Genomic DNA, 27,616 nt, shown 5'->3' with positions numbered 1-27,616 from the left:
GTTCTCCGTTCTTGTTTCCAGCCACCGTGGAAAAGACATTTGCATATATTCCCGTTCGGCTTTGATGTAAAACATAAGAAATGGAGTTTGGTCAACAGCTGTGATTGACAGTAACGCTTTAGATGTGCAAATTAGACGGCAAGCGAAGTTGAGAACATGTCTGAAAGTGTTTTGATCTTTAAGGTTAGGGCCCAAAAACACTTAAAAGCACAACTAAATATGATAAATGTATTGTTTCAATTGTGGCAAAGTTCCTGTGAGGTCTGCTGCAGGACATGCAATTAAAAATAGACCTGCGGCGCCCTCTGGTGGAGATTGTAAGTAATGGCAACTTGTTTTCGCTAAAAGCCCCAGCTCGTTTGATGGTAAAAATATTCGATTTTTGTTTTTGTTATAAACGTTTGTGTATATTTTTATCATTGTTTGTTGATAAATACTTGTGCATTTTGCATCTAAGCAGTTAAGTGAGTTCAACTTTTTTGTTTGTTTTGTTACGTCTTAGTACAACTATTATAGAAAATGAAGGCCGTATACCACAGGAAGTAAACAAAAACAAACTGTGGACACTTCAGGAAATACCTAATTCAGTTAATTTTGACAGGGTAATTTACTGTAGTGAATTTCCCCAACTTTCCTTTACAGTAATAAGTTCTGAGATTTTCAGAAACACATGGAAACTTTAAATAACGTCAGCGTTTCTCCTCCTCGTGCTCCCTTTGACCAATCAGAGAGCAGACATTGTCACGAAGCCCCGCCTTCCTGCTGAGGGGAAACGCTGGCCTGTAGCATCAAATTTTAATACCGAAAGTGTCCCTTTTTGTGTCTGCCATGGAAATGGCCGCGGTACCTGCCGAGGAAACAGCCGCCCTGGGCGCTGGGAGTGACGTACCGCCCGGAGAGACGAACGAGGGCGACGCCGAGAAGAAAGAAAGCGGCCTCTCCGAGACGGAAACGGAACAAGCAGGCGGCGGCGTTGAGCCGAAAATGGAAGCGGTGGACGCCGAGGCCGGCGAGGAGAAGCCCGCTACTGCAGCAGACAAGGCCGCGGGGGACGCGGCGGCGGACGACGGCGCTTTAGCGGTCACCCAGGAGGCAGCGGCCGCGTCCGAGGAGCCGGAGGAGCGACCGGAGTCCCGGCCGAACCTGGAGGATGGCAACAGCGAGCACACCGGCGATGACACGATGAAAGACGCCAAGGAGGAGCCGGACGACGACAGCCGGTGTTCGGGGATAGACAGCGACAAGAGCACGGCCGCCTGCGAGGATGGGGACAAACCGAGCGGCGGAGGCGGGGAACTGGGCGACAAGAGGCGGACAAGTGTGGAGATCTCCTCCTCGGACGGTGAACCTTTGAGCCGCCTGGACTCGGAGGACAGGTCGGTAGGATGTGATGGGCAGTAAACCTGTTCCTTTATGGACCACAATAAAACCTCCACATCTGCTGCACTTACCTAATTTTTTTAGACACATTTGTGGATTTCCAAGTGTAATTTTTCTTTGCAAATGCTATATTTTTCTTTCTTTTTTTTTTTTTAGTGAGACGTGCAGTTAAATGGTGCACTTCTGTAACACTTTGCACTAAAATCAGAGTGGGGCAGTCCTGAAATATGGAGCAAACCAGCAGCAGAGCTCTGAACTTAAAGAGGAACATGTCTGAAAAGTTGTTCTACTGATATCTAAAAGATTGTGGTTTTAAAAAAAGTGGCATAAAATTGATCTGGCATGAGTGAATGTGGCAAGCATAGAAAATCAAATCCAGCCTGAAGAGGCTGTCACGCTCTCCAACTATGTAATGTGGCAAATATAATGTCTGCACCTGTTCTGCATGTCTGCGTAAAGCCTGATCTATTAGTTTTATTTAATACGCATTCCTGTCTTTGCTCCCCTGCAGCACCAGCAGCAGTACCCTGATGGACATGGAGAGCATTGTGTCCAGCGGGCGCTCCACCCCTGCCATGCTGAACGGACAGAGCAGTGCCAGGTCCTCTGCAGCCAAGACTCTGGCTTACCCCTGCTGCTGGGACCTTTGTCCACAGTGCTTTAACTCCAGCCCCGATCTGGCTGAGCACATCAGGGGAATCCATGTGGACGGGCAGAGAGGAGGGGTGAGCAGACCTGGAAAAAAAAAAGAAGTTTCAGACGAGCTTAGTGTTGATCCCATTCACTCCTTCATTCTGAGTTGGTGCCTTTTCTTCGTGGCTTAGCAGGGGTCAAGCAGACTCCTAACATAAAGCAGGATAAAAAAAAAGTATCAAATCTTCACCTTAACCAAGAAACAGTCAAAAGAATGGTTTTACAAAAATGAGCCATCTGCAGTAGTTAAATGTTCTTTTTTTTCTTAAAGAAATGCTATAAATATTAAGCAGGCTGTTCCTAGTTGAAAATTTCCAACTACACTTGATTTGGGTTAGTTTTTTAATATTTCGTCTACTTGTGTGTATAGATATGTATATATTTTTTTCCATTTCTTTGTGCGTGTTGTTGTTGTTTCTCAGGTGTTCGTGTGTCTGTGGAAGGGCTGTAAGGTGTACAACACACCCTCCACCAGTCAGAGTTGGCTCCAGAGACACATGTTGACCCACAGTGGAGACAAACCCTTCAAGGTAAAAAAAGAAACAAAACAAACTTATTCTTCTATATTTGTAAAATGAAAATATATTTGTATTTAAAGGCTAGATTAAGACTGATAAAACTAGTTTTTTTTGTTAAAGTGAACAAAATAAAATGGATCTCAAGTTATCTGATTTAATTGACAGTCTTCAATTATGCAAAAAAACCAACATTTTGAAGCTGTGATGTTTACATTAGAGCAGTAGTCCCCAACCTTTTTAGCTCCATGGACCGGTTCATTATCGGATCGGCCTGTAAAGGTGCGGTGGATAAATACAACAAAATAAAATGATACGACCGGCATGAAAACAGGGGTATTTTTTAAAACATAATAAACGTAAATCTAACGTGTCCTCGTTAACACGTTTGTTTTTTACTCGTTTTGCTGCTTGTGGGTTTGTTTTTAGCGGTAACGGATCACGTGACCTAGATAAGCGTTCTGACACGCATCAAGAGTGAGTCATAGACGGATGTAGTGGAGAGAATCCGGTCAGTTTTCAAAATAAATGTCCTTCAGACTCCGAAACTTAAAAAAAAGGGAAATACTGTAAGTTATTTATTCTTTCTGTGCGGCCCGGTACCAAATGACCCACGGACTGGTACCGGTCCGCGGCCCAGGGATTGGGGACCTCTGCATTAGAGAACATAGATTGCTGTGCAGAAGAGCCACCCCTCATTTTTATATATTTCACTTCCAAGAGGACAAACTTTCTGGTAATTCTTAAAAGTGGTCTCACGGGGGGATTCAGGCTTTCTAAAGATCTATAAAAACTTGTCTTTAAACATCGATAGCTGTGTTATTCACATTAGTTTAGTGTTTTAGCATTTTCAGACGAGTTAGTTTTTATTGTTGCGCATAACAGACAGATTTGGAAAGAACCAATTCTAAACAGCAAATTTAAGCAAAATTTTATTTTGTTTTTTACTTCCAGACTGTAGCATCAATCCTGTCCCTGTTCCTGTTTATCTGTTGCAGTGTGTGGTCGGTGGCTGCAATGCCAGCTTTGCTTCCCAAGGAGGACTGGCTCGCCACGTTCCCAGTCACTTCAGCCAGCAGAACTCCTCGAAAATGTCCAGCCAGGCCAGACTGAAGGAGGAATCGCCTTCCAAGGCTGGACTCAACAGGCGGAAGAAACTCAAAAACAAACGCCGGTGGTCCCTACGTACGTACCAGCAGGAACACAGGCCCACCTGCTTCCTGTCTCTTTCTCTTTTTACTCCTTAAAGAAGGACAACTGAAGCTGCTGGCATACTCCATGAGAAGTCACAAAGGCAGCTCTCATTGATGGAAATTGCGTCATTTTGTTTGCGTGGCAGCTGGCCTGTCTGTTTCTCACAGGGGTTTGCGCCAAGTATCGTGTGATTGGTCAGAAGTTGTTGTGGGCGTGTTTATGTGTTTTTGCGGGAAATCCGGTGAGCTTTAATGGAGTCATTTTGTTTCTACTGCTCCGCTGAGAAGCAGCTGGCCGAGGCTGATAGAAAATCCAGCCGTCTTTACGACTGATCCGGCAAAACTTAGAAACCTCTGAACTTAAAGACCGCGCGGAGACACAGGCGGCTCTTCGTGGCTGTGGTGGCCGGGAGGAAGTGCGCCTCGGCCGGGCAGCGTCGGGACACGTTCCCTTTGTCCGCTCATCATTGTGAATCGTCAAATTTGCAAATGCCAAACGGCGAGTACCATGTGCTTAATAAACACATCTGGTCGCTGTAAGGGAAACAAAAATCTGTACGAGGACAGGAGAGCTGAGAAGCCGTAGGAGAAGGGAGGAGCTTCCCGGGAGTTCTGATCCGAGTGTCTCGTCTCATGGAGTATGCCGAAGCCTTCCGTCAGCACGTGTTTGTTGGTATTGTTGTGCTTCTGTCAAAACCTTTTTGTTTTTAGTTTCCAACCAATTCCTCTTTAGTCGGAGGAGCAAGTGTTGGAACTCGGACAGCGATACAAGCGACCGGACAAAGAAATTTGCTTTCAGTAGCCTGTGCGCACATTTTGCAAAGCTCTGTTTTCTACCTCTTAAAATTTGCTCGTCTTAGTTTTGGAAAATAATTAATGATGCACAAATGTGAGAGATGAGATATTCTGGATACTATTTCATTACAGCCAACCCCAATCATCCAGCTGATCAGTTTAAATTCACAAGTTTTATCATACACAACAAATAAGCGATGAAAAACTTATTTTTTCTTGCTTGCTTGTTTTGCTTAAATAAACCAAAATTATAAAAATGTTTGAAAAGATTTTTTTTTTGTTCATTACAAGACCTTGCAAAATTTAATTGCACTTCAGACATTTTCTTATTCTAATTATAATTCAAATTAGCAAGAGGTCATTTTCTCTCTCCTGAATGTGTACATTACACTGTTATTTAAAACAATTAAGGTCAAACAAGAGAAATTAGAGATTTGTTACAAAGAATCATCATCAGGACATCATTCAGGTACCCATATGGTTATTTACAGAAATCAATGGCATTTTTTTGATGTTGCAGCCACAACATTTTACCCTGTTTTCAATTATTATGTTTATTTTGTTCTGTTTTCCCAACTTGTCTTTGGTTTGAGCCTGTTCTCCTGTCCTTCCAGCAAGGCCCCAGGACTTCTTTGACGTGCAAACCATGGATGCCATTCGCCACAGAGCCGTCTGCCTCAACCTCGCCACCCACATCGAGAGCGGGGGGAACGGCCACAGTGTTGTCTTTCACAGTACGGTATGTACATATTGTGTCTGTTTTCAATGGGTTTAATCACAGCACACCTTTAAAAAAAGGACTCGTACAAAACTGGAATTCATTTAGTGTTTTTTAATTTTCTAATTTGTACAATGAGTGAACAAAAATTGAAACTTAAACATCTTTTTAAAAAAAATCAATCGCTACAAAATTCAGTTTACCTCTCATTTCTTACTTACCTTTATAAGTTGATCTTATTATATTTGTAACAGTGATATGAGTGACTTCTTTGGTAAAATAAGCAGAGGTGAATTGGTGCATATTACTGAAAGCATTTTAATTCATGACCTCTTTACCATAGGCTTGTTTCTGCACCTGTGTTTTGCGTGTCTGGCTATAAACACCAGGCTACGGAGACAATTTTATTAGTGTCACACACAAAAGCATCCTGCTTGCACAATATCTAATTACAAAATACAATTTGAGTGGTGATTTATACACTGTCAACTCAAAGGACTTCTGTCCCAGCGTCTGCACATCAAGTCAGATTATTGAATTCTTTCCCCACATAAACAAAACTGAGGTTTGTTCAGATCATTAAGCTTTAATAAATTATAATGATTACAGTAAAACTTATCCTTAAATATTTAAGAACAGCCAAAGTATTTAAAGGATGTTATTCAATTACGTTTTAAATCTGCTTCGCATAAATAGTAAAATTGTCGTATTTTGTTTTCCTCTTTATTTTATTTATTTGTTTTTGTTCTGCCTGTAGACAGCAGGGGGCGACAGAGAGTCACTGTTTGAAAACCAGCCTTCCATCTCAGCCCTTTTTGCCCTGAACTTGATTTGAACTTGTAGAAACTCTCCTCGGCTTGATGCCGTCTTTTTTCTCAGCATCACAAGAGAGACAGCTGGGTTTATTTATGTGTGGGTCTGCTGCTTCTTCTGTTTTTATTCACAAGTAATGAGCTGAAGAGTGTCTTCACTGCTTATACCAAGGACATTCACTCTTTAAGAGATTTTTGTTGGTATTTATTTACCGTTTTCTTTTTGATTTAGTATTGTAATAAATGATTATATTAGGAAAGGGAAACCATAGAGAGATTTAGCTATATAAGGTGTGAGAAACCATTTTTCTTTGCTATTCAACAGCAGATCCACTAGAGAGCACTCTGTCTACTGTCCAAGATTTTTAACATTGAATGCAGGTGTATTTTTTGCCAGAAAACTGCAGAAAAATGAGTGAATGAATGAATCATCTGCCTCTGTACCTCTCTATTTTCAGTGGTTGCAGGAAAAATATGGATAAAAAATCATTTTCTCCAGTCAGTGACACAGATTTTCTTTACAGCGGTGATCTTCAAGCAGATATTTGTTCTGTGTTATTTGCTTGCAACAGTTTGAAGATATTTTCAATCTTTACGTTTTAAATTGGTACGTTTTACCAGGTTTTTGTAGTCGTTCGTCACTGCTTAACGTGGAAGTGTAACTTAAAATGTAAAACTCCCTGTGACTTGAAGGATAGGGACTCGAACAAGTTATTTTTAAGTCTATATATGTCTTAAAAAAGAGCAAAGTAGCTCATGTCAATGCTTTTTTAAAATTGTTTTAAAGTTTCTGATGTAGTTACTACATCACTATTTACACAAATAACTTAAAAACCCTGCATTTTCACAAAATTTTACTAATGTTTTGCAAATAAAACTTTCAGGTTGCATTGTATGAACTCGTACAGTTGAAGTGTGCAAAAAGAAGACACTAATTGTACAATTATAGCACTAATGAAGCCTCCAACCTGAATGTAATTTTCTTCTTTAAAGCCGTAGTAGTCATCAGCCTGTTCAAAATCTGTGTGCGTGCGAAGAGTCGTGATAGATTTTCACGTCATTCTGTGTTCAGGACGTTTACATCTACTTTCCACATCGTGAAAACAGATGACATGTATTTGTTTTAACTGTGATTTACTGAAAAATTTAGGCAAACATGAAAATGCGAAGTGCTTTGTGGGACAGTTTGACTCGAGGGTGAATCAAGAGTGGTTAGTGTTTACATTAGTTTTATTCTTCCCGCAGTATGACTCCACATCAACTCGCTTTGCTTAAACGATATTCAGCCACTCAGTAGGAGTCAGAACCTTTGAAGCAACAGCAAAAATGAGGATAGTTCAACTTTATGAGACGTAAATTGAACAAAGACTGTGTGGAGGAGAAAGAGCATGTTCAAGTGAGAAATGGAGAGAGATTTGGATAAAGGGTTTAAGTGAGGGTCAGGGACATGGAGTCGGAAGGAGATCAACCAGATGGGCATTCGTTCTGTTTCTCTGTAACCTCTGGAGGATTGTGGTGAAGTACTGCGGTGCTCCACCAGATCCCGGGCCCCGGTGGACCCTCTCAGGCCTGGGGAGATGGAGCGGAGCTGCGGGGGGTTCTGTAGAGTTTGGCTCGTGGACCTGTTGACCCGTCAGACCAGCTCAGTCATGTTTATGATGGGATATTTTTGTTATTTCACCAATCTGCGTCATCCACAGCTTGACCCTCTGACTGCAGACAGACACCCAGTTTCAGCAGGCCTGCCCTCCCCCAGCTTCAGCCGAGCGCGTTTCGAACCACACTAATATCCACTGTTCACTCCCTGCGCGCTCCGGCTTCTCCCCCTCGTTTTCTTCTGCTTCACTTCCTTTGGTTTATAGAGGATTACAATCTGCTCTTTAAAGCATCAGCCGCCATGATCCGACCTCTCGACTCACAAATCACTTCATCCCGCTTGAACACAAGTTCACTTTTTTTTCTTCAGCTTTAACAAACACAGTCACGGTCCCCTTTTTAAATGTAGCCTCGGTTTGTGATCATTAACCAGCAGAGGACATGGGCTGTGCATTTTCTTTTTTTAATTAAAAGGGCAGTAAAGCAGCTGGTTGGCTTGCCTGCAGGGCTTTAGACACTCGTACAGAGCACGCTGCCGCATGTGTAGGAGTTAAGAGTCCTGCGTAGCTCGGCGTTTGTTCTGCGTTGCTGCTTCGCAGAGCCTCAGAAACACACGTCCTGATTGGCATGTTCTTGCCAAATATGTTAAACAGCCTGAGGCGTGGGCTACCCTTGTTTGCTTTGAAATGGTTGTCTGCCCTTTTGTGGTGAAGACCGAAGTCATTAGTGGACAAAGAAATGCTTTGAGGCATTTAAAGTAATTCTCAAAATCCAGTTATACTGTTTTTTAGCTTTCACCTTGCTGCCATACAACATACACATATTGCACACATATATTCTGCACACAAATCTGGCTACATTAGTTGGATGAAGTGATGCACTCACCATAAACTTACTGGACAAACCTGTGGGGGCAGACTTGTATATTGTTTTTGATATTCCTTCTGTTGGTCAGGTCTCGGTTCAGCAATACCATGCACCCAAACAAAGAGGTTAGCCGACAACGAATGACCAGGTTTTTCTGATAGTAGTTTTTTTTTTTCTTGATGGTATAAACATTTACTAAGATGATAATGTCAAACAATGAAATGTGAAGGCATTGGCTAATTAAAGTGTCAAAACAGAGGCCAGATCTTAACCCCACTGAAAATCGTTTGGATTTCTGATTCTCAATATTTTAGCGGGATTTTGGAAAAACCTTCATCAATTTGTGATGGAATTAAATATTGTTAAATTGCAACAGCTTATTGAAACTGTTCTACAGCAAAAGCGTGTCATAGTCGAAGCTAAAGCTGGTCCAACAAAATATGTATTTCTTTGGCGTCGCATTGTATTTTACACAAGCAGTATTTGTTGTTTTTGTGTGAACTGCTTTGCTTTCCCCACTCGCTCTCCTTTGCACCCTAAAGAGTTTCATATGTGCATACTTTGTTAATGACGAGCAACAACGGGGTTGCTTTGCCAACTTGCTGTCATTTGAAAAGCTTCTTGGCGGCACCAGTCCAGCAACAACAAACTATTCTTTTATCATATCATAAATGTGTTTTTATTTATTTTTTAAATGTCTGTAGCCAGAATTGTTTATGTCCAATTTGCCTTTCTTAAAACATCCAGCTGGTAGTGTATTTTTTTTTTTTTGTAAACGTAAACTTGTCAAATCATCCATTTATCTGTTGGCTCGAGTTGTTTATTATGTTTATTCTTAAAAGGGTCCGATCTATTAAATTAGATTAGGCCTGTCAATAAATGAGATGTTTACACATTTTCTTTTCCAGGAAGTGGAGAAGTAAAGATTGTTCATTGGAGGGAAGAATCTAGGTCTTTGTGTCTCATTTCAAATGGAGCCTCATTTCTTGTGTCTTCAAACCATTTTCCATCAATGATTCATCAAATCCCAAAAGAAAGAAAAAAAAAATTAATATATATTTTACGATTTTCATATGCGTAAGACAACTTCTTCACATGTGAGCTCATTCACTATCCTAAAAGCAGGCGCGCTGGGAAAAAAAAATAAAGCAGCCGAATGACGCAAAAGGTTATATCTGTGGCTATTTTTGACTTTCCTGGTTATTTTTCCAGCCTTTTCTTTCAACCCTTTGCAATATTTGTGAATTCCAGACCACCTTTACTATAAACCAGCACAGCATGACAGATGAAATGTTCTGCATAAAGAGCCAGCTATTCCGGAAATCGTGTACTGTCTCCGATCTATTTTCACAGGGAGAAAAGCCTTGAAGTTTGGAGTTCAAGAGTTTAGCTGTTTTTTCTTTAAACCGAGAGTCCAATTGAAAGTAAACACAACATAAGAGATTAGACAGAACTGGATTTAGTGGAGATTAGTACCTACTTCTTAATCCTTACTGTGGTAAAGGTTTTAAGTATTTGGTGCTGACATGATCCAAAACACGACTAGTGGCTTGTGTTTGGAACACCTCGCTGTGTATTTAATACCGTTGCGTTGCCTAATAGCGTGTAGCCTCGTTATTCCTATGAGAGGTCGTGATGGGGACACATTTTCGAAGCCGTTTCCCCAAAGACTCGACAGGATGCTGAAAATGTCACACGTCTGTGCAGCTCACACGCCTGGAAAAACATGCAAATTATCTCGACATGTTAAAGTAGACCGTAGTCATTGAGTTGCATTATGTCTACATTTATCATACACATTTTTATTATGAGTCTTACTCTTTTTTTTCTTTTTCTTTTTCTTTTTTTAACTTCAGGTGTTAGCCAGGAGGAAAGAAGGGTCTGGCAAGGTTAAGATTCTACTACACTGGACACCTGAAGACATGTGAGTAAAACATTTCTCCACTATGTTGCAAATAAATAAATAAAAGAACGTGTAGCTAAATTCTCCAAGTCCTAAAACGACCAAACGGGCAGCAGTTTTTATCTGATCTCGAAATATGACAAAAAATGTAATTTATTCTTTAGTCCTCTTTATCAGCTATGAGGGGATCTGATCTGGGAGCAGCAGCAAAAGCAAGAACTGTGTGCAGATTATGCAGGTTGTGCTGTGTAAATCCTTAAAGCAACTGTTGCAGCCTTACCTGGGTCAACTTCTCAGGTGTCTTGAATACCAATACAGATAAAGATTTGTCGAGATGGTCAGAAACACTGATCCAGTTTGTCTTTTAGAAAAGTTGATGTTTTTTTTTTCTGTGAACCCCATTAAAATGGAGATTATTCTGTTTGAGATGACCAATTGACCGCCAAGTTAATCTTGAAGTTGTTACAGTACTAATTTGTCCTTCTTGAGAAGCAGTTGAAGTAAAATTGAGAATAACAAATGTGTATTTTTCTGTGATAGTTTCATCTTTTTAATAGTAGAAGCTCATGTAACCTTGTGACTTTACCTTTCATCAGGGCTTAATATAGACTAGGTCTCAGGGACTTAAATAATGTCACATCCAGACCCAGATGGGTTGCTATTGATGGATGGATGGATGGATGGAAAGATAGATAGACAGTCAGACAGGCATTGGAGATGTATACTTGAGAATTTTGTTTAGGCAGACCTTGTTTAATAAAAACTGAAGATTTCTTGAACAGACTTTTCTCACTCGGCCAATCCAATACTTGTTTTGGAGAGCTGGTATTTACAAGCGATCTGTCATCTGTGCCATTTTTGTTTCCTTGACCTGACACACAACTTCACACATGAGCACAAATCTTCATCAATACATCAAAACACAACTATTTCATTGCTTTAGCAACTAATTTTGGAAACGACAAAGCACAAGAATGCAACTTGGAAATATACCTTGAGCTTTTCTTTCCCTTACGCATTAGAATAAATATTATAAAACACTTGGAAAAAGCAATAATCTGTATGTTAACTAACATGTTCTGTGTGAATTTAATCACATTAGAGAATAGAGTCATACTGACTTGTGCAGGTTGTTCTCTGCCTTTCTTCGTCCAATACACAAACATAATTTAAAAAGAAGCTTTTAGACCTTCCTATAACACATTAGTTTTAAGTTTTTGATGAGCACAAGGTGTGGCATCAACACAATCTTGGTTTAAAAGAGGCTCATATGGACTCCTTCAGATTAAAAAAAAAAGTCTAAGCTGGGTAAAAATATTGCAAAGATAGTAACTTTGTATTATGTTTCACTTTCTCCATGGCCCTACATTTGCTGAGAAAACTAGTTTGCTGACTCAACTACAAACTTCAAACAATAGCAAGGCAAACTACAGGAAAAGGCTCCCGTAATGAGCTGCGGTGCTTCTTCCAGCAGCACTTTTATAGGCAAGGATCATCTAATCAGTCTGTAAAAGAGACTTGAATTGTTATGGAGCAACTAAAATAAAACAAAAGTCTTGTTGTGTAAATTGTTTATATCCAAATTTATTCATCTGCAATGCAGTCGACACGACAGCAATCTCAATAACACCGAGACACTGTCCGAGGAACACAAATACTACCACCCAGTCCTTACCTAATCAAAACTGGCTTATCTTCACCTCGCTCTGCTCACTGGAGGTGAACAGCAGAACAGCTAAAGCTCCAGCTCAGTGCAGCAGTGGGGATGAAGGAGAGCCAGGTTTGGCCCTGTGATCGCATAAAGGGAGAGCTTGACATAACACAGTGATTCTCAGCGGGGTTCTCGCTCAAGGGAAGTTGCCACAGAACGCGCAGCTTTCCCACACTTCCATTAAAGGCTTTGACAGCAGGGCTTCAGACGATGATCAGAGAAAGGTGGAGTGAAAAGGGAAGAGAAAAAGATGCCAAAGACGTTTGGGGGGGGTGAGAACTCAGAGGCGGAAAGAGGTAAAGGACGGTGGAGGTGGGGGAACAGAGCCAAGTGAGGCAAAGAAAAACAAAATATGATATCAAAAAGAATAGAAACTGGCACAGGTCAAAGGAAACTAGACAGAGCATGATGTTGCTAACCAATTCCACTGAACGCACCATATCAAAACCTTTTATTAAGGGTTTTATTGCCTCATGCCGCCAGTGTTCCTCCTTCCTCTTTCTCTTCGTCTCTGAATAACGTCTCCCATCCTCTCCACGCATGTGGGAATTTAATCTTTCGCAGCGCGCAACACCGGAGAGGAGGAAAGGGAAAGAAAGATGAAGGTCTGTGACGAGGACAGACTTCTCAGAATAATTCCAAACTGAGAGGCAAAGATGGAGATTGATGGTGGGACTTAAAGACGGATAGAGGAAGAGCAGAGAAGCGAAGAATAGGAGGGACCACAACTGAAGGGAAGTGAAAAATAGACGGGCGGCGGGAGGGACAAAAAAAGGCTGTATGGGGGGAAAAAAAAGATGAGCGGAAGGCAGAATAAAATGAATGATCAGGAGAGAATTAAACATCCTAATGAGTCATATTTATCTCATATAGCAGATGGATGCCGTGGTCATTAATACTTGTGATCAATCTATAAAAGGCTGGAAATGGAGAAACGCAGACGCTGCACAGATAAAGTCAACCAGGGAATTAAAATGTGCAGTTTTTTTTACATTTACTCTTTGCCGCTGTACAGTTGAGTTGGTTTGTTTTGTCGTTATTTTAAAGTTTTTAGAGAACTCCACCTTGACTAAACATTTTGTTTGCCAGTCTTTCATTAAGCCTGGAGGTTACATTTACAAACATCTTTTAGTCTGATGCAAGTTTTGTACAAAGAGTAAATATTAGACCAGTGTTATGTCCTATCCGACAGGTAATATGGCGGCCACTTGGTTAACTATTAGTGTCGTAACTCTTACCTCTGAAGTCGACATCAAGAGCTATAATATGAGCACGTGAATGTGCGTCTCCCAGTCACCGAGTCAAATATTAACTTGCCGAATGTGGGAAGTGGCGTCTATTAACGCTGGAGCAAACCATTCACATTCTGACTGCCACTCATTAACTCAGTTTAAATTAATGAGTGACTGATTAACGCGAGCCAATCTGAGCACAATTTGGCCGTGGTTCACCGAGGATAAAGAAAGCGGGCGGGAAGGCTGGAAGAGAGGAGAGTGAGCTGTAATTGCCGTCTAATCTTTGATGGATGGGTGAACAGATTCCCCTGCATGCTGGCGATTGCTTCAGGATGGCAAACATTAGAATATACAGCTCTTGAAATGTGAATGCTGCAAATCAACACATTCACCCGTTACAAATTAGTCTTTAGTTTTTGTTGGCTAATTGTAATTTTGCTGTTGTATTCTTAGTTTCATTAATCGCTTTGTATAGATTTAAGGATCTGCAGATCCTCAGAAATATTGGCTAAAGGGATATTTTAAACTTTTTTATAAACATTAGACATCTCCAAATTAATGACAAATTATTAATAGTACAATCTCGAAATTATTTAGAATGTGCATTAACAAATGGTGTAAAAAATATGTACTTTAAAACCCCAAAAGGAGTTTTTGTTATCAATAAAATTCACTGAATATAAATAGAAATGCTAACAGCATTTTATATGGTTTGTTTTGAGTCACTTTTGTGTTACATCTTTAAAATTAGCGATCGCTGTCCAAGGTTCTAATGTATCATATTTGTTTGTACCTTTTGATCAAAGAGGCACTAAAGTAAGTGACTGTCTGCATGCAATATTAATCAGTTTTTGTCATTTTTTTTTACATCGGTCTAATGCACTTTTCTTTAAATATTAGCTTCCTTTTTTAGCTGTAGACTTACAATCAATGTTTAAATGTTTCACATTCACAGTTTATCAGATAACTTCTCCAATTGAACTTTTTTTTTTTTTTAATATTTTTATTAGGAGGATAGAAACATTACAACAAGACAAACTCAGGAACAGTAACAATGTATGCAACATGAAATACAATTTCCCAGTAGAAGTAAAAAAAAATAAAAAAAGTAATCAATATGAAGGGGAAAGAAAGCATGTTTAAGAGATGGCATACAGTTCACCTCCTATATATGTACTTTTTTTTTTTTTACATAAATAAACAGGACAAAATATATACACAACTTATAACCAGGAACCTGAAAACAAGCAAAACATAAAAACGATTTAAGAGAAGGGAAAAGAAGTGTAAACAAAGTAAAACAAAAAAAAAAATAAATTCAAGAAAAGAGAGAGAAAAGAAAATAGAAAAATCTAAGTAAATAGAAACCATAAATGAGGATAAAAGCGAAAGTGGGGCGCTGCGAGGTGTACATCAATCCGGAGTCTGAAGAGAGTGAAAGAAATCCATGAAAGGCTGCCATAAGTTATAGAATTTATTGAAATTGCTTTTCAGTGAGAAGCTGATCCGCTCCAGTTTTAGAAAAGACATAGTGTCATGAAGCCACTGACCACTAGAAGGCGCTGTAGTTGATTTCCAGTTAAACAGAAGCCGGCGTCTTGCCAATAAGGAAGTAAATGATATTACATCCAATTGGTTAGCAGTGAACCGTTTGTAGTTAGCTGGAAGCCCAAATATCGCAACATGGGGAGATGGTTCAATAACCACTGAAAGTATCTTTGACATTGTTTCGAAATAGATCTGCCAAAAATTATGAAGTGATGAACAGGAATAAAACATATGGGATAAATTACAGGAAGGAGCGTGACATTTGTCACAAATATCTAGAGCTGAGGAAAGAATTTGAGACAGACGAGTTTTGGAAAGATGAACCCTAAAAAGAACTTTAAACTGTATGAGCGAAAGCCGGGCGCAAATTGAACTAGTATGAATTTTCTTAAGAGCTATCTCCCACCAGTCCTCATGGAAGTGCAACCCCAGTTCAAGTTCCCAAGCTCTTTTAACTTTGACAATAGGAGAGGAGTCAGAAAGCAGAATTTCAGTATAAACCTTGGAGATAAATGACCTTTGAAGAGGATCCCAGCTCAAAAACATTTCCCATTGGAAGTTTGGTGGTTTGGATGGAAAACCGGGAAACAACACTCTGGTACAATGCCTAATTTGAAAGTACCGGAATAGATGAGAAGCAGGAAGATGAAATTCTGACGAAAGGTCTGTGAAGCTGCGAAATATACCTTCTTTGTATAAATCTTTAAAACATGTCAGCCCCTTATTTTCCCATGATAAAAAGGTTGGATCTGTGAGTGCTGGCTGAAACAAATGATTCTTTAGCAAAGGAGCAAGTGTAGATGCCGAGTTAAATTTGAAGTGCCTCCTAAATTGGTTCCAAATTTTTAATACGGAGCGAACTAGTAAATTGCTTGTAAAGCCAGAGGGGTTGAGCGTAATGGGGGAAGTGAGAAGAGCTTTTAAAGAGGATGGGGAGCATGACTGTGCCTCCAACCTGCACCAAGGGAGGTCAATGGAACTAAACCAAAAAGAAATTTTATGGATATGGGTAGCCCAATAATACAGTTGAAAATCTGGGAGTGACAGTCCACCATTGAATTTGCATCTGTGAAGTATGGATTTGCGGATTCTAGGTGGTTTACCACACCAAAGGAAACCAGAAATAATTTGATCCAATGTTTTAAAAAAATTCTTTGGTAGAAAGAGTGGTAGACAGTTGAAAAGAAAGAGAAATTTGGGTAAAATGATCATTTTAACTGCATTAATTCTACCTATAAGCGACAGAGGCAAGTTATTCCATCGTTGAAGGTCCGATTTAATTTTGGACATTAAAGGCAAAAAATTTGCAGCAAAAAGAGAGGTCAATGATCTTGTTACATTGACCCCCAGATAACTAAAACCAGAGGAACTCAACTTGAAAGGAATATCTGAATAAGAAAGTTTTAATGCTGATGCGTTAACTGGGTAACATTCACTTTTAGCGATATTTACCTTATAACCTGAAAAGGATCCAAATCTCAAAAAAGCAGACAAAATTGGTGGAATGGAGAGAGTGGGGTCTGAAACGTATAGCAATAGATCATCAGCATAAAGCGATAGTTTAAATTCTGTGCCTAAGCGGGAAATTCCAGCGAATGTGGAGGAAGACCTTAAAAATATTGACAATGGTTCTATGGCCAGTGCAAACAATAAAGGAGACAAAGGGCATCCCTGCCTAGTGCCCCTGAAAAGCCTGAAGAAGGAGGATTGAATGCCATTGGATGAGACAGTGGCCTGAGGAGATGTGTAAAAAAGACGTAACCACGAGATGAATATATTACCCAGTCCAAACCTTCGTAAAACAGCAAATAAATAATCCCATTCGATTCTGTCAAACGCTTTCTCAGCGTCAACCGAGATCACAAGTTCAGGTGTTTCAGAGGAAGTTTTAGAATAGATAATGTTCAGAAGAGTACGGATGTTATAAAATAATTGTCTCCCCTTAACAAATCCAGTTTGCTCATCCGAAACAATAGATGGTACTATACTATCCAGGCGACATGCTAAGGCTTTAGCAAGGATCTTAGCATCCACGTTTATCAAGGAGAGAGGTCTATATGAGCTGCAAAGGTTTGGGTCCTTGTCTTTTTTCAAAAGGAGACAGATACAGGCTTGTGTTAAAGTCTGGGGGAGACTGCCCTGGTGTAGTGATTCATTATATAACGCGTGCAGTAACGGGGAAAGCTTATCCTGAAACTTTTTGTAAAATTCAACCGGGAATCCATCTGGACCTGGAGCTTTGTTACTTTGCATGCTTTTCATGGCGGCCACTATCTCCTCCCTGGTAAGAGGTGCATCTAGTTCCTCAGCAACATCCGGAGTTATCACAGGAAATTTGAGACCGTCAAGAAACTGATTCATTTCTGAAGAGTCAGCTGGAGATTCCGATTTGAATAATAAAGAGTAAAATGACTGAAAAACCGAATTAATAGTAGTGGGATCTTGATGCAACGTGCCTGACGAGTCCATTATCTGCGGAATCATATGTGAAGCTGTCCGACGACGAAGCTGATGAGCAAGTAATCGGCTAGCCCTATCACCGTGCTCATAATAAGTGGAACGTGATCGCAGAAGAAGTCGCTCCGCTTCGTTAGTAGTGATGAGGTCTATTTCAGTCTGCAAATCAACCCGCCGTTTAAGTAAGCTTGGTGAAGGGGATGTGGCAATTTGTTGATCCAGATTGGACATATTTGTGCTCAGTTCTAGTAGTTTTGCTTTACGCGTCTTATTTAAGTGGGCTGAAAATGAAATAATTTGTCCACGTAGGAATGCTTTCAGTGATTCCCAAAGTAAAGAATATGAGATTGGATTGCTCTCATTTTGATTCATTTCAATAAAATCATCAATTTTAGTGGAAATAAATGTATTAAAATTTTTATCTGAAAGGAGCAGAGGGTTGAATCTCCAAGGCGTGGTGTAACGATGTTGAAGAGCAAACTTAATATCTAGTGAGAGAGGAGCGTGATCAGATATAATAATAGGGTGATAATCCACAGACAAAACTTCCGAAATTAGCTTGGAGTCAACAAAAAAGTAATCAATCCGTGAAAAAGACTGATGAAAATGAGAGAAGAAGGAAAATTTCTTGCTTTGTGGATTATAAAATCTCCAGGGATCAATGCAACCATTTTTTGACATGAAATCTGAAAGTGATCTGGACATTAATGAAGGGGACAAATTACGTGGGTCATATCGGTCTAGATTGGGATCAATGACACAATTCATATCTCCACCCACCACAAGGAGGGTATTGTTTAAAGAAGGAAGACATTCAAAAAGCTTATTCATAAACTTTGGATCATCAAAGTTGGGGGCATATATATTCACCAACAGAATAGGAACATGAAATAGTGTACCAGTGACAATCAAGTATCTGCCATTTTTGTCTGATATGATTTTAGAGGCTGAGAACTGGATTGACTTACCAACTAAAATAGCAACCCCCCTGGCTTTAGAGTTGAAATTGGAATGGAAAACTTCAGAAACCCATGGACATTTTAGTCTGATCTGGTCCCTAGTGCGCATGTGAGTTTCCTGTAAAAACACTAGGTCAGGTTTAAGACGTTTCAAATGAGCAAATATCCGTGACCTCTTAAGTGGACTGCCCATACCCTTGATGTTCCAGCTCAAAAATCTCACAGAGGACCCTGTTTGTGGGGTCCTCACCTCGCTATCAGCAGCAGACATGTTTTAAATCGGTTGTGAAAAAATGGACAACAGAACTATTTATGATGCACCACCCCCACAACAACGCCACAAAAAGAAAAGAAGAGAAAAGAAAAAAGGGGGACGAAGAAGAGAAAGAGAAAAACTAACAAAGTGAACAACCACCCCCCCACCACCCCCCTGTAGCACTTACAACGACCCCATCCCCAAACAATGGAGAACCCAGTGCAAACTCCAAAAGGAGTCACATCCTTAAAATGGATGCTTACGGTTTCAAGCGCAATAGTAGCAGAAAAGCTGCAGTTTGAGCTCCCACAAACTAAACAATATTTACACCATGGCACGTCTAGTTCAGTCCAAAAAAGAACACTGCTTCAGTAAGGCAACAAGAAAAATAAAAATCAAAGAATATGAAGCCTAGCTTCTTAATTAAAACTGTGTACCTTGACAATGTCCCTATGATTTGAGTGATCTGATAAACACACTAGCCTCCTCTGGTGTTTTAAACTCCCTCTCCGTACCGTTGTGTGTGACCCGGAGGCGCGCTGGATACAGCAGACCGAAGCGAATCCCCGGGATCTCACGAAGCTGACGCCGAACATCATTGTAGGCGGCACGGGCCCGGGCCGTCCTCGGCGTGTGGTCAGGGAAGACAGAAAAGCGTCTGTCTCCAATCTTGACCGGCTGCTGGGTCCTGGCTCGGCGCAATATATCCATACAGTCCGAATGATAGTGTAGGCGCACAATTATAGCACGAGGTCGCTCACCGGGTCTCGGCTTCGGCTGGAGAGTACGGTGGGCCCGGTCCACTAACGGCTCCTTCTCCAGCTGAAAAGCTTCCTTGAGTAATGTTGAAATGGCTGTTGAAGAGACTGAAAAGTCCTCGGAAATACCTATCAGCCGTAAATTATTGCGGCGAGATCTTGCCTCCAGGTCATCGCATTTATTATCTAATATTTTCATATCCGCAGTCAGCTGCTCCACCTTAGCTTGTAGCGTAGTGATGTCGTCTGAGAACGTAGAGCAAGATGTCTCCAATTCCGCAACGGTGTCTTTCAAGCCGCGCACGTCACGCTGAATGGTAGCAAGAGTATTGGTGAATTCTGACTTCACGGCCAGGAGCTCAGCCTTAATGCTCGCTAAATTTTCGGTGAGAGCTGCTTGGAGTTCGGTTTTGAAAATGAGGGCCATTTCAACCCGTAGTGCGGAGAGCAACTCGGACTTAAAAGCCGAGGAGGGAGAGCCACCAACGAGTTCATCCGGGCCGGGGGGGGGAGTCACCACGAGGCGGGGATGTAGCATGAGAAGGAGGCCTCGGTTGCTGCGCGGATGGCTTGGCTTTTGGAGGCATTTTGTCGATGAAAAAAGTCAAAATTCAAAATCCGAGTCAAGTTATTGTATTGAGGAGGAGGAAAATAACCAACTGTGGCCGAAAACTTTCAAAAAAGTGCCTAAAATAACATTTTTTTCTCGTGGCTGCGGGAGCTCAGCAAGATACGTCCTACTCCGTCATTCGCTCCACCGGAAGTCCTCCTCCAATTGAACTTGCCAAGTTTCAAAGCTTTTGGATATTTTATCAGTTTTATGCACGTTTCTTCTTTATGATGAATGAAGAAGTAGGTAAAAAAATGGATGGATGGATATTTTTATACCAAGTCTCGCCTGGAGCAAACCATTAAGGTCTGAAAACTTCTTTAGTCCAACAGGCCCCCCTTTTCCCGCAGAAGCCTCAATCACGATATCCTTTTTTTTTTTTTCATTCATAAAGAAGCAAACCAGCTTAATTTAGCCGTTTTTAATGAAACATGGTTGTGAGTGGGATTTGTGATATATGTGCTCAGCACCACGCCCACCCTCCCAGTTTGGTCCCTCTGCGTGTTTTTCATTCATCTAAATATAATAACTCATCAGTACCGTGGTGCATTTATTAAGTCGTGTTTACCCTGACTTTGGACTGGAGCGTGCATGTGGAGCGTGCACACAAACACACCACGATGTTTACCGCAGCGTTAACACTCCGCAGGTCCTCTTGTCATTTCAGGTTTTCTCTGGACCAGGACCCTAATTCAAAACTAATCTAAACTTTCAAACTGTTTTGAGAGGAGCTGTTTCTCGTCTCGTCTCCGACTCTTCTCCACTTCCTCTTCTCCGTTCTCTGTGATTAAACAAGATGGAGACAGCACTGGGGGAAAAAAGATTTTAATATCACACTTTCTTTGCTTTTACCAGAACTAGACCAAAATTGCACATTACACAGTCAAGATGCTCTTTTTTTATTTACTAAACAGGCCATCATAAACTCTTTACTTTTATTTTCCTGACTTCTAATTGGTCATGTTTCTGTGTGTGCCATAGTTTGTACTTTGTTTATATGTTTACAACCAATCTCATTTTTAAACTGCACATTTTTGTGTTTTTTGATTGTATTTACAATTATTAAAACTTACTGAATTTCAAAGATATTCACTTAGGGGTTTTTTTGTATAAAAGTTCGTAATATAAACCAAGTGAAAGAGCTGACTTAGTAAAATATGCTTCCAAAAAGCTAAGCTTGTTGTAGTTGCAATTTTATGTTCTTTGATCATGTGGATGAAATGTCCTTCTTGGGGAAAAAAAAAGTTTGTTTAATGATGAGATACATTTTCATCCTAAAGATAAGTCTGTCATCATCGAACCTACTCTGGTTAAAGTGACACAAACGGTTAAAATCGTCGTGTTTTGTGCAATGACTGCCTCTGGTTCTGTACCCAACACCCCCCTCGTACCATCAGCAAGCTGTTGTTGTTGTTGTTGTCATTCATCTCCTTGTTTCATTGGACCGGGACCAAACTAAGTTTTCGGCATCATCCTCTTGCCCAGCTCAGATTAAAAACTGATCACTCATTCATTGTTTCAGCAGAAGGATCTATTTCAGGGGCTTTACTTTAACTTTAGATTTCTGTAAACTGCAGAGTTTTTTGAAATACATATGTCTTTAAAAATACAAATAAAAACAAGATTTATTTTTTCTAATTTTTTTAAGAATTTGATGTTTTTACCCATACATTCAAAAATAGTCTGAAACAGTATTGTAATTTTTTGTTTTATTTTTCGTATACATCATCCAGCAGTTTAATATTTTCCAGCTGTTATAAACATTCTTAAAATATATTCAGCTACTTGTTTTACACAAACACAAGGTATTTACTTTATTCCATTCCCTCTTCACTCTGCTGTTTTCCTTCTGTTTGTCTTTTAGTGCCTTCATTTGTCCGTTTTTATCACCGTTCTTTCTGCTGAATGTGGAGTTCTACCTGCACACCGTCCCTCTGAATGGGCTGACTAGGCGTGTCAGTGATTTTGGCTGGGCTGCTGCCTGTTTGACTTACTGCAGCCTCCTGTGTGTGTGTGTGTGTCTCTGGGGGCTCCTCCGATGACGCACTTTGTGACGGGGGAATGCTGGGTGTGGAGACGAGGAGGTGGGGGCTTGAGGAAGGAGTCGAAGCACAGTGGACTTGCTAAGCTCTTTGTTTCTTTTTCTTTTTTTTTTTCTTCTTTTTCTGCACCTCGACTTGTCGAGGCAGTGCTCGCACACTTTCATCTTTCACAAAGGGGATCACACTGTCGTAGGTGCAGCGGAGCAGCGAAACACAGCGTGTGGATTCGTGTCTCTGTCACTTTAAAGACATGACCTCATTATCTTTGGGTTTAAGGGACAAAAGAAGTCTGCCTTTGATTTACTTTGGATTAATGAAACACCAGAAAAGCAACGAAAACATTTTGGGAATAACTGCATAAATCCAAACATACACACACACACATGTGCATGCGTCCTCACACAGATCATTGAGGTTAAGCTTACTCCTGAGTGTGTGCTGTTTTCTGTCAAAGACATGTTACTTATTTAAACATACTCAGCATTCAGATGAAGTTAACATGAGCACTCAACTTTTGCAGATTCATTTTTTTTTTTTTTGGTCATTCTGCCTTCTCTCTCTGCTAAACCCCGAGGCCTGGCTAAATGTCCTTTTCTTCTCGTGTGTTTTGTCTTGCAGACTACCTGACGTGTGGGTGAATGAAACCGAGCGATCTCAGCTGAAGACTAAAGTAGTGCACTTATCCCAGTTACCACAGGATACGGCCATGTTATTAGACCCAAACATCTACCGGTGAGTGGATTATATAATACCAGCAGCCTCTTCGTGCTCATTCACACACAGTAAATCCAGTCTTGTTTTCATAAAACCTCTGTAAATATTACCTTATCAGTGGGATTCATTGTGCAATTGTTAAAAGGGACACAAATGTTTAATGTTTTTTTTTTTTTCTGTAGCTCTACACTCTGATGTGTAAATTTCAATGCAAAAAAGGAGCTGTTAGATGCTGAATCTGTGTGTGAGCGCACAAATGTTCCTCCAGCAGGTGGCACCAACTCATGTTTTCAGCAGCTCGAAAGCCCCATGCAGAAAAATCTCATTTTCTCTTCTCTACAACATTCTCTACGGTGCAGCCTGATTCAGGGGTTCACCTATTGGTCATGTTAGAACCCTAGTGCTTTTTTACCGCCTGCCACCGAAGTTATTTATGTCTCTGACGGTAGTCGATTTTCTGTCTGTTTTTGGCAAAATGTTACATGAATCACTGGACACCGGATGTACATCCACAACTGATGAAACTTTGGATTCACCCCAGTTCAAGATGGCCGCCACAGCTAATCAACATTAGCCAAAACAAAAATGCCTCTTAACTCAGCTGAAGACTAGTATGTTTGTTACAGATACTGAGCTAAAATTTGGTGTGGTAGTAGCTGAGAGCTGTTCCCAACACATACACTGAGTGCTCGCAAATCACATGATCTCTCAGTATCGCATGAGCTCACGTATAAGAGGCTACACCTCTGTCAACTCTGGCATGAAAGTCCACAGGCGATATGCATTTCATTAAGGAATGCTAGGGCTTTAATTTCAATTATAATTAGTATTAAAAAAATAATGAAAATCTTTAAGTTTGGAAAATGTTTCTACTACTTAGGTTTATCTTGTATACACCTGGTCATTTTGCAAGTGCAGTTAGTGTTTCTATCAAAATAAATCACATTTATCCTTAAAAAATTAATTATAAGAGTCATTTCTGGCCCTCATGCTTAACATCTCAACACCTAATAAATATGGGTTATATTAGCTAACATGCTACAGCTATACAAGATTTAAAATGTTCCATCGAGATGAAGAAATGTGGTTTTACTTTGTAGTACTGAAATCCATAAAAAAGAGTCACTGCAGGCCAAAAATAACTGAATGGACTTCTTACCAGAGATATATGGCACACTCGTGTGCTAATCAGCACACAGGCCGTCTGATTTTAATTGGACCTGAAGGCTCAGTAACTGCAGGAGCTGCTGTTGGACTCTGGTTTCCGAGCTGAATATAACCGTCAGCGAGCAGACAATTTATGTCAAGGTTGTCCCGGTGCAGAAAATTTCAAAACAAATGTGTCGGTCGGTGCCAGAGCCCAGCGCGTGTAGATGGGATTGACGAGAAGAGAGTAGCTGGAAGTGGAGGATTATATTATCGTAACAGGATTTTACTGTGGTGGAGTCGGACTGAAATCAGCTCAGATATGTGTTGAATAAAACACATAATACCAAAAAAACTGCTTTTACACCAGATCCTTATAACATTTTGTATTTCAGAGCACTTCCCCAAAAGCGGCTGAAGCACAGGTAAGCTAACAGCTTCAACATATATGTTTGTTAGCTCATTTTAAAAGCAAAACTCGTAGTTTTCATTTCTCTTGTTTTCTGTATGTGATGTTGTGATGTGGTTTTATGTCTTGTGTCGCCATATACAAGTTTGTGATAAAAACGCAAATGTTTTGCCATGACTTGTGACTTAAGTCAAGATATAAATAAAAAAAGGACTAAGCTGACTTTCAAGAATCACTGAAATAAACTAAACCATGTATTTAAACAAGTCAGCAGCATACACACTGCTACACACTAATCAAATACATGCGACTGTTGTCTTGAAGCATCATAAGAGTCAAACACAAGATTCTGAAGGAAATTCAATAAAAATATTTAGTTGCAGCAAGAGTGTGATCATAAATATGCAGAAAGTCTAAAGGTAGTATCTCACTGGGCTGTTCACGACTAGTTAATGACTCAAACTACCATATAAATATGGAAGAACTGTACATTTTGTATACAGTTCAAAGCTCTTGAAAGGGAAAGCTAAATTAGCTGGGGGAAAAAAAAACTGCCGCCAATGACTCCAGTTGCCAATGGTTGATATATTTGTTCAATCTCCCGACTCTGTTAGTGAGCAGCGAGCCGTGCGGCTGCGTTTTGAAGGGCCAGTTTTTGAAAATCACGGCTTGCAACATTGTATTCTAGGCTGTGCACGTTTATCTGTTGCCCCCCTCTCTGCCCACATTGTGCCCACTTCTTCAGCCGCTCCACATTTATCTACTGGAATACATTTCTCAAATAAAAAGAAGCAGATTCGGACCAGGCTTTTCAGCAGTTTTTGTTTATCATGTGACTAAGAGGAAAAACCCAATTTCTTTCTTCAAAATGTTTAAAATTCAAGTGACAAGCGAGGATCTTGGACTCGCTTGAGGAAATTGAGAACCCCTGCAAATGTTTTGAGACAATTTGGAGACTAGCAGTTGCACCTCAGTGAGATAAAAGACAGCAGTAATGGTACAGCATCAGTATGTTTTTATCAACATCTGGCTCTGATGGTCTACAGTGGTGGTGTTCGTAAACAACGCAGCTGCCACCATATTCTTGCATGTTAGCTTTCAAACATGTCTCCGCTAACGTTTTGTAACTGGACGCCTCATTCTCTGCCTTTTTGTTTCTCTCTCCTGTTTTTGTGCTCAGCCTGTAAGGAGTCATCTGTGGGGTGGATAACTTTAAAGTTCTTGTTGATAAAAAACATCTGTATGGGATGGGACACTCATCATCATCTGCCTCTACTGAATGTGGAGAGTGAAGGGACCATAATAAGGAACGGATACTGGCTGTGGTGTAGTTCACCGTTTCTCCTCGTTATTAGTTTTGTTTGTTTGGAAATAATTCCCAAAAAGTTTCACCATCGAAAACTCAGACATTTTTTTTGTTGTTGTTGATATTCTTACCTTTGTTTTATTTACAAGCCCCATTCTGCGTAGGCCTGCCATATCACTCGGCACATTTTGCTACTGTTTTGTGTAAAATATTTATCCAAATTTGTAACTTATTTTTTTACCATGGATATGCTGATGTGAAGTTGTAATACGTAATATGTAAACTGTTACTTGTAAGGCTGTTTGGACATTACTCGGTGTAATTATGCTGTGCATGTGAAACGATCCCAACCAGTCGTCCTATTTATACTTCCTGAATGCAGTACTGTTAACTGTGTGTACGACAATGACGTGTGAAATTTCCTCCGTCACGGTCCAAACTGTCAGCAGAGCAATAATTCAATGAGACACTACTGTGTAACTCCAAATCACAGCCAGTCTGTTGAGAAGAAACCATAATAAACGACTGACATTTTTAACAGACGTTGGAGGGAGGGAAAGAAAAAATGTTTACATCACAACAACGTGCTTATCCTTCCATCTCCTTCCACCCAGGTAAGATGAACTGTCAACTGTGGAGTCAGTAGAAAATTTGAATTCCTGCTATTTTAACAGAAACATGGAGACGTTTTGTATTTGACGTGGTCCCCTTTCTGAAACCGTAACCTTGTGTTTGTAACAAAACAAGGGACTGGACAGAGCGCAACAGGACACAAAAGGAGCGCCGCGTTCAGCACGATGCGAGCGTAGAGTATTGGTTCCTTATGTGCCCGTTGGAGGGATTGGAGGGATTGGCCGGGTTATTTGGCCTCCCATTAGCGGAGCAGCTTTGGGACCCCACTGTGGAGGAGCTAATAACTGGGCCAGCAGGGCAGAGCTGCTGTTTGTGAACACACCTGCAGAGAGAGAAAGTGAGTTCATGGAGAGGTCCGCTCTTCAGCATATCATGCACTTGCATGCTCACACATCCACAATTCATTTAGGAGTTTATTACGTGATATAATGAGGCTCTCAGGTGCTGTTCCGCTGCTTCAGGGCACTAAGCTCTGAAGATGTCGGCACCCTGTCGCCTTTGTGTGCTTTTCTAAGTGGCTTCCTACTATCTGCAATGTTCTGCAGGCATTGTGGTGCTAATTCAAAAAGATGTTTGTAGAGCTCACTGAACAATTTGGTGCAGTAAGCAGAGAATGTTTTGATTTAGACTAAATATATTTTTCTCTCTAGTTTTTTTTTTTTTTCTTATTGTTTTAGTCATAGCTCAGTTTCATATTTCAGTTCAGTTTTTGTGGTGCTAATAATACTGTCAGAACATTAATACTTATAACTGTGAGCAAAGTAATTTGTCCCTGAAAATATATATATACAATTTTAACTGTAACATTTTACATAATAAATACTGTTTGACTTTTTATTTTTAAGTTTCTTGCTTCTGTAAAATGACCCCCGTTGGCTCGTCGTCCCCTCGTTGTTAAAACGGCTGCAGGGATATTAGTGTTGTTGGTCGTTTTTTTTTGTCTTATTCTGCTTTGCTGGTACCTTGAACCACTTGATGTCGTTGCATTAAACACCAACGCTTAAGGCCCCGTTCAGACGTCCTACTGTTCACGCACATCCTGCCTGATGGAATCGCTCGTGGGCCGATCAGGAGGGATTGAGGATGTGTTCAGACCGGATTCGAACGGCATTATTCAGAGGTCACCTGGGACACTTATGGTCACATCCTTGATAGCTCTAAAGCCAAATCACATCTTATTTATAAAGCTCCTGTCAAGGTTCATTTAAATTTGCTTCTTCTAACCAATTTTTCCCACTGAATGACTAATTGAAATGGACCAAAGTACACTTTAAACACTTTACAGTGTTTAGAGTGTTTTACACTTGTGTAATAATTAATAATTTATATTTATTTTTTATCTTCTCCCTGTCCTATTCTT

The 27,616-nt window shown here is 40.4% G+C and overlaps 1 protein-coding gene across 2 annotated transcripts; it reads left to right on the top strand.

The window, feature by feature from the left end:
• Window positions 1–741: 741 nt before the first annotated feature.
• Window positions 742–27,091, top strand: LOC108230094 (zinc finger protein aebp2). 2 transcript variants are annotated; one of them, XM_017405995.3, is made up of 9 exons: window positions 742–1,376; window positions 1,892–2,105; window positions 2,496–2,603; window positions 3,587–3,773; window positions 5,191–5,315; window positions 10,426–10,493; window positions 22,667–22,780; window positions 24,304–24,333; window positions 25,498–27,091. In XM_017405995.3, exons 1-9 carry the CDS (start codon window positions 829–831, stop codon window positions 25,502–25,504), a joined length of 1,401 nt encoding a protein of 466 aa, XP_017261484.1. In that variant the 5' UTR covers window positions 742–828; the 3' UTR covers window positions 25,505–27,091. The 2 variants fall into 2 exon arrangements, with proteins under 2 accessions (XP_017261484.1, XP_024859451.1); XM_025003683.2 differs by lacking the exon at window positions 24,304–24,333.
• Window positions 27,092–27,616: the final 525 nt, after the last annotated feature.

The sequence above is a fragment of the Kryptolebias marmoratus genome, linkage group LG11 (assembly GCF_001649575.2).
Source record: "Kryptolebias marmoratus isolate JLee-2015 linkage group LG11, ASM164957v2, whole genome shotgun sequence".
In the NCBI taxonomy this organism is placed as follows: Eukaryota; Metazoa; Chordata; class Actinopteri; order Cyprinodontiformes; family Rivulidae; genus Kryptolebias; species Kryptolebias marmoratus.
The sequence above is the reverse complement of the archived record's forward strand: the minus strand, read 5'-3'. Positions and strand labels throughout refer to the sequence as shown.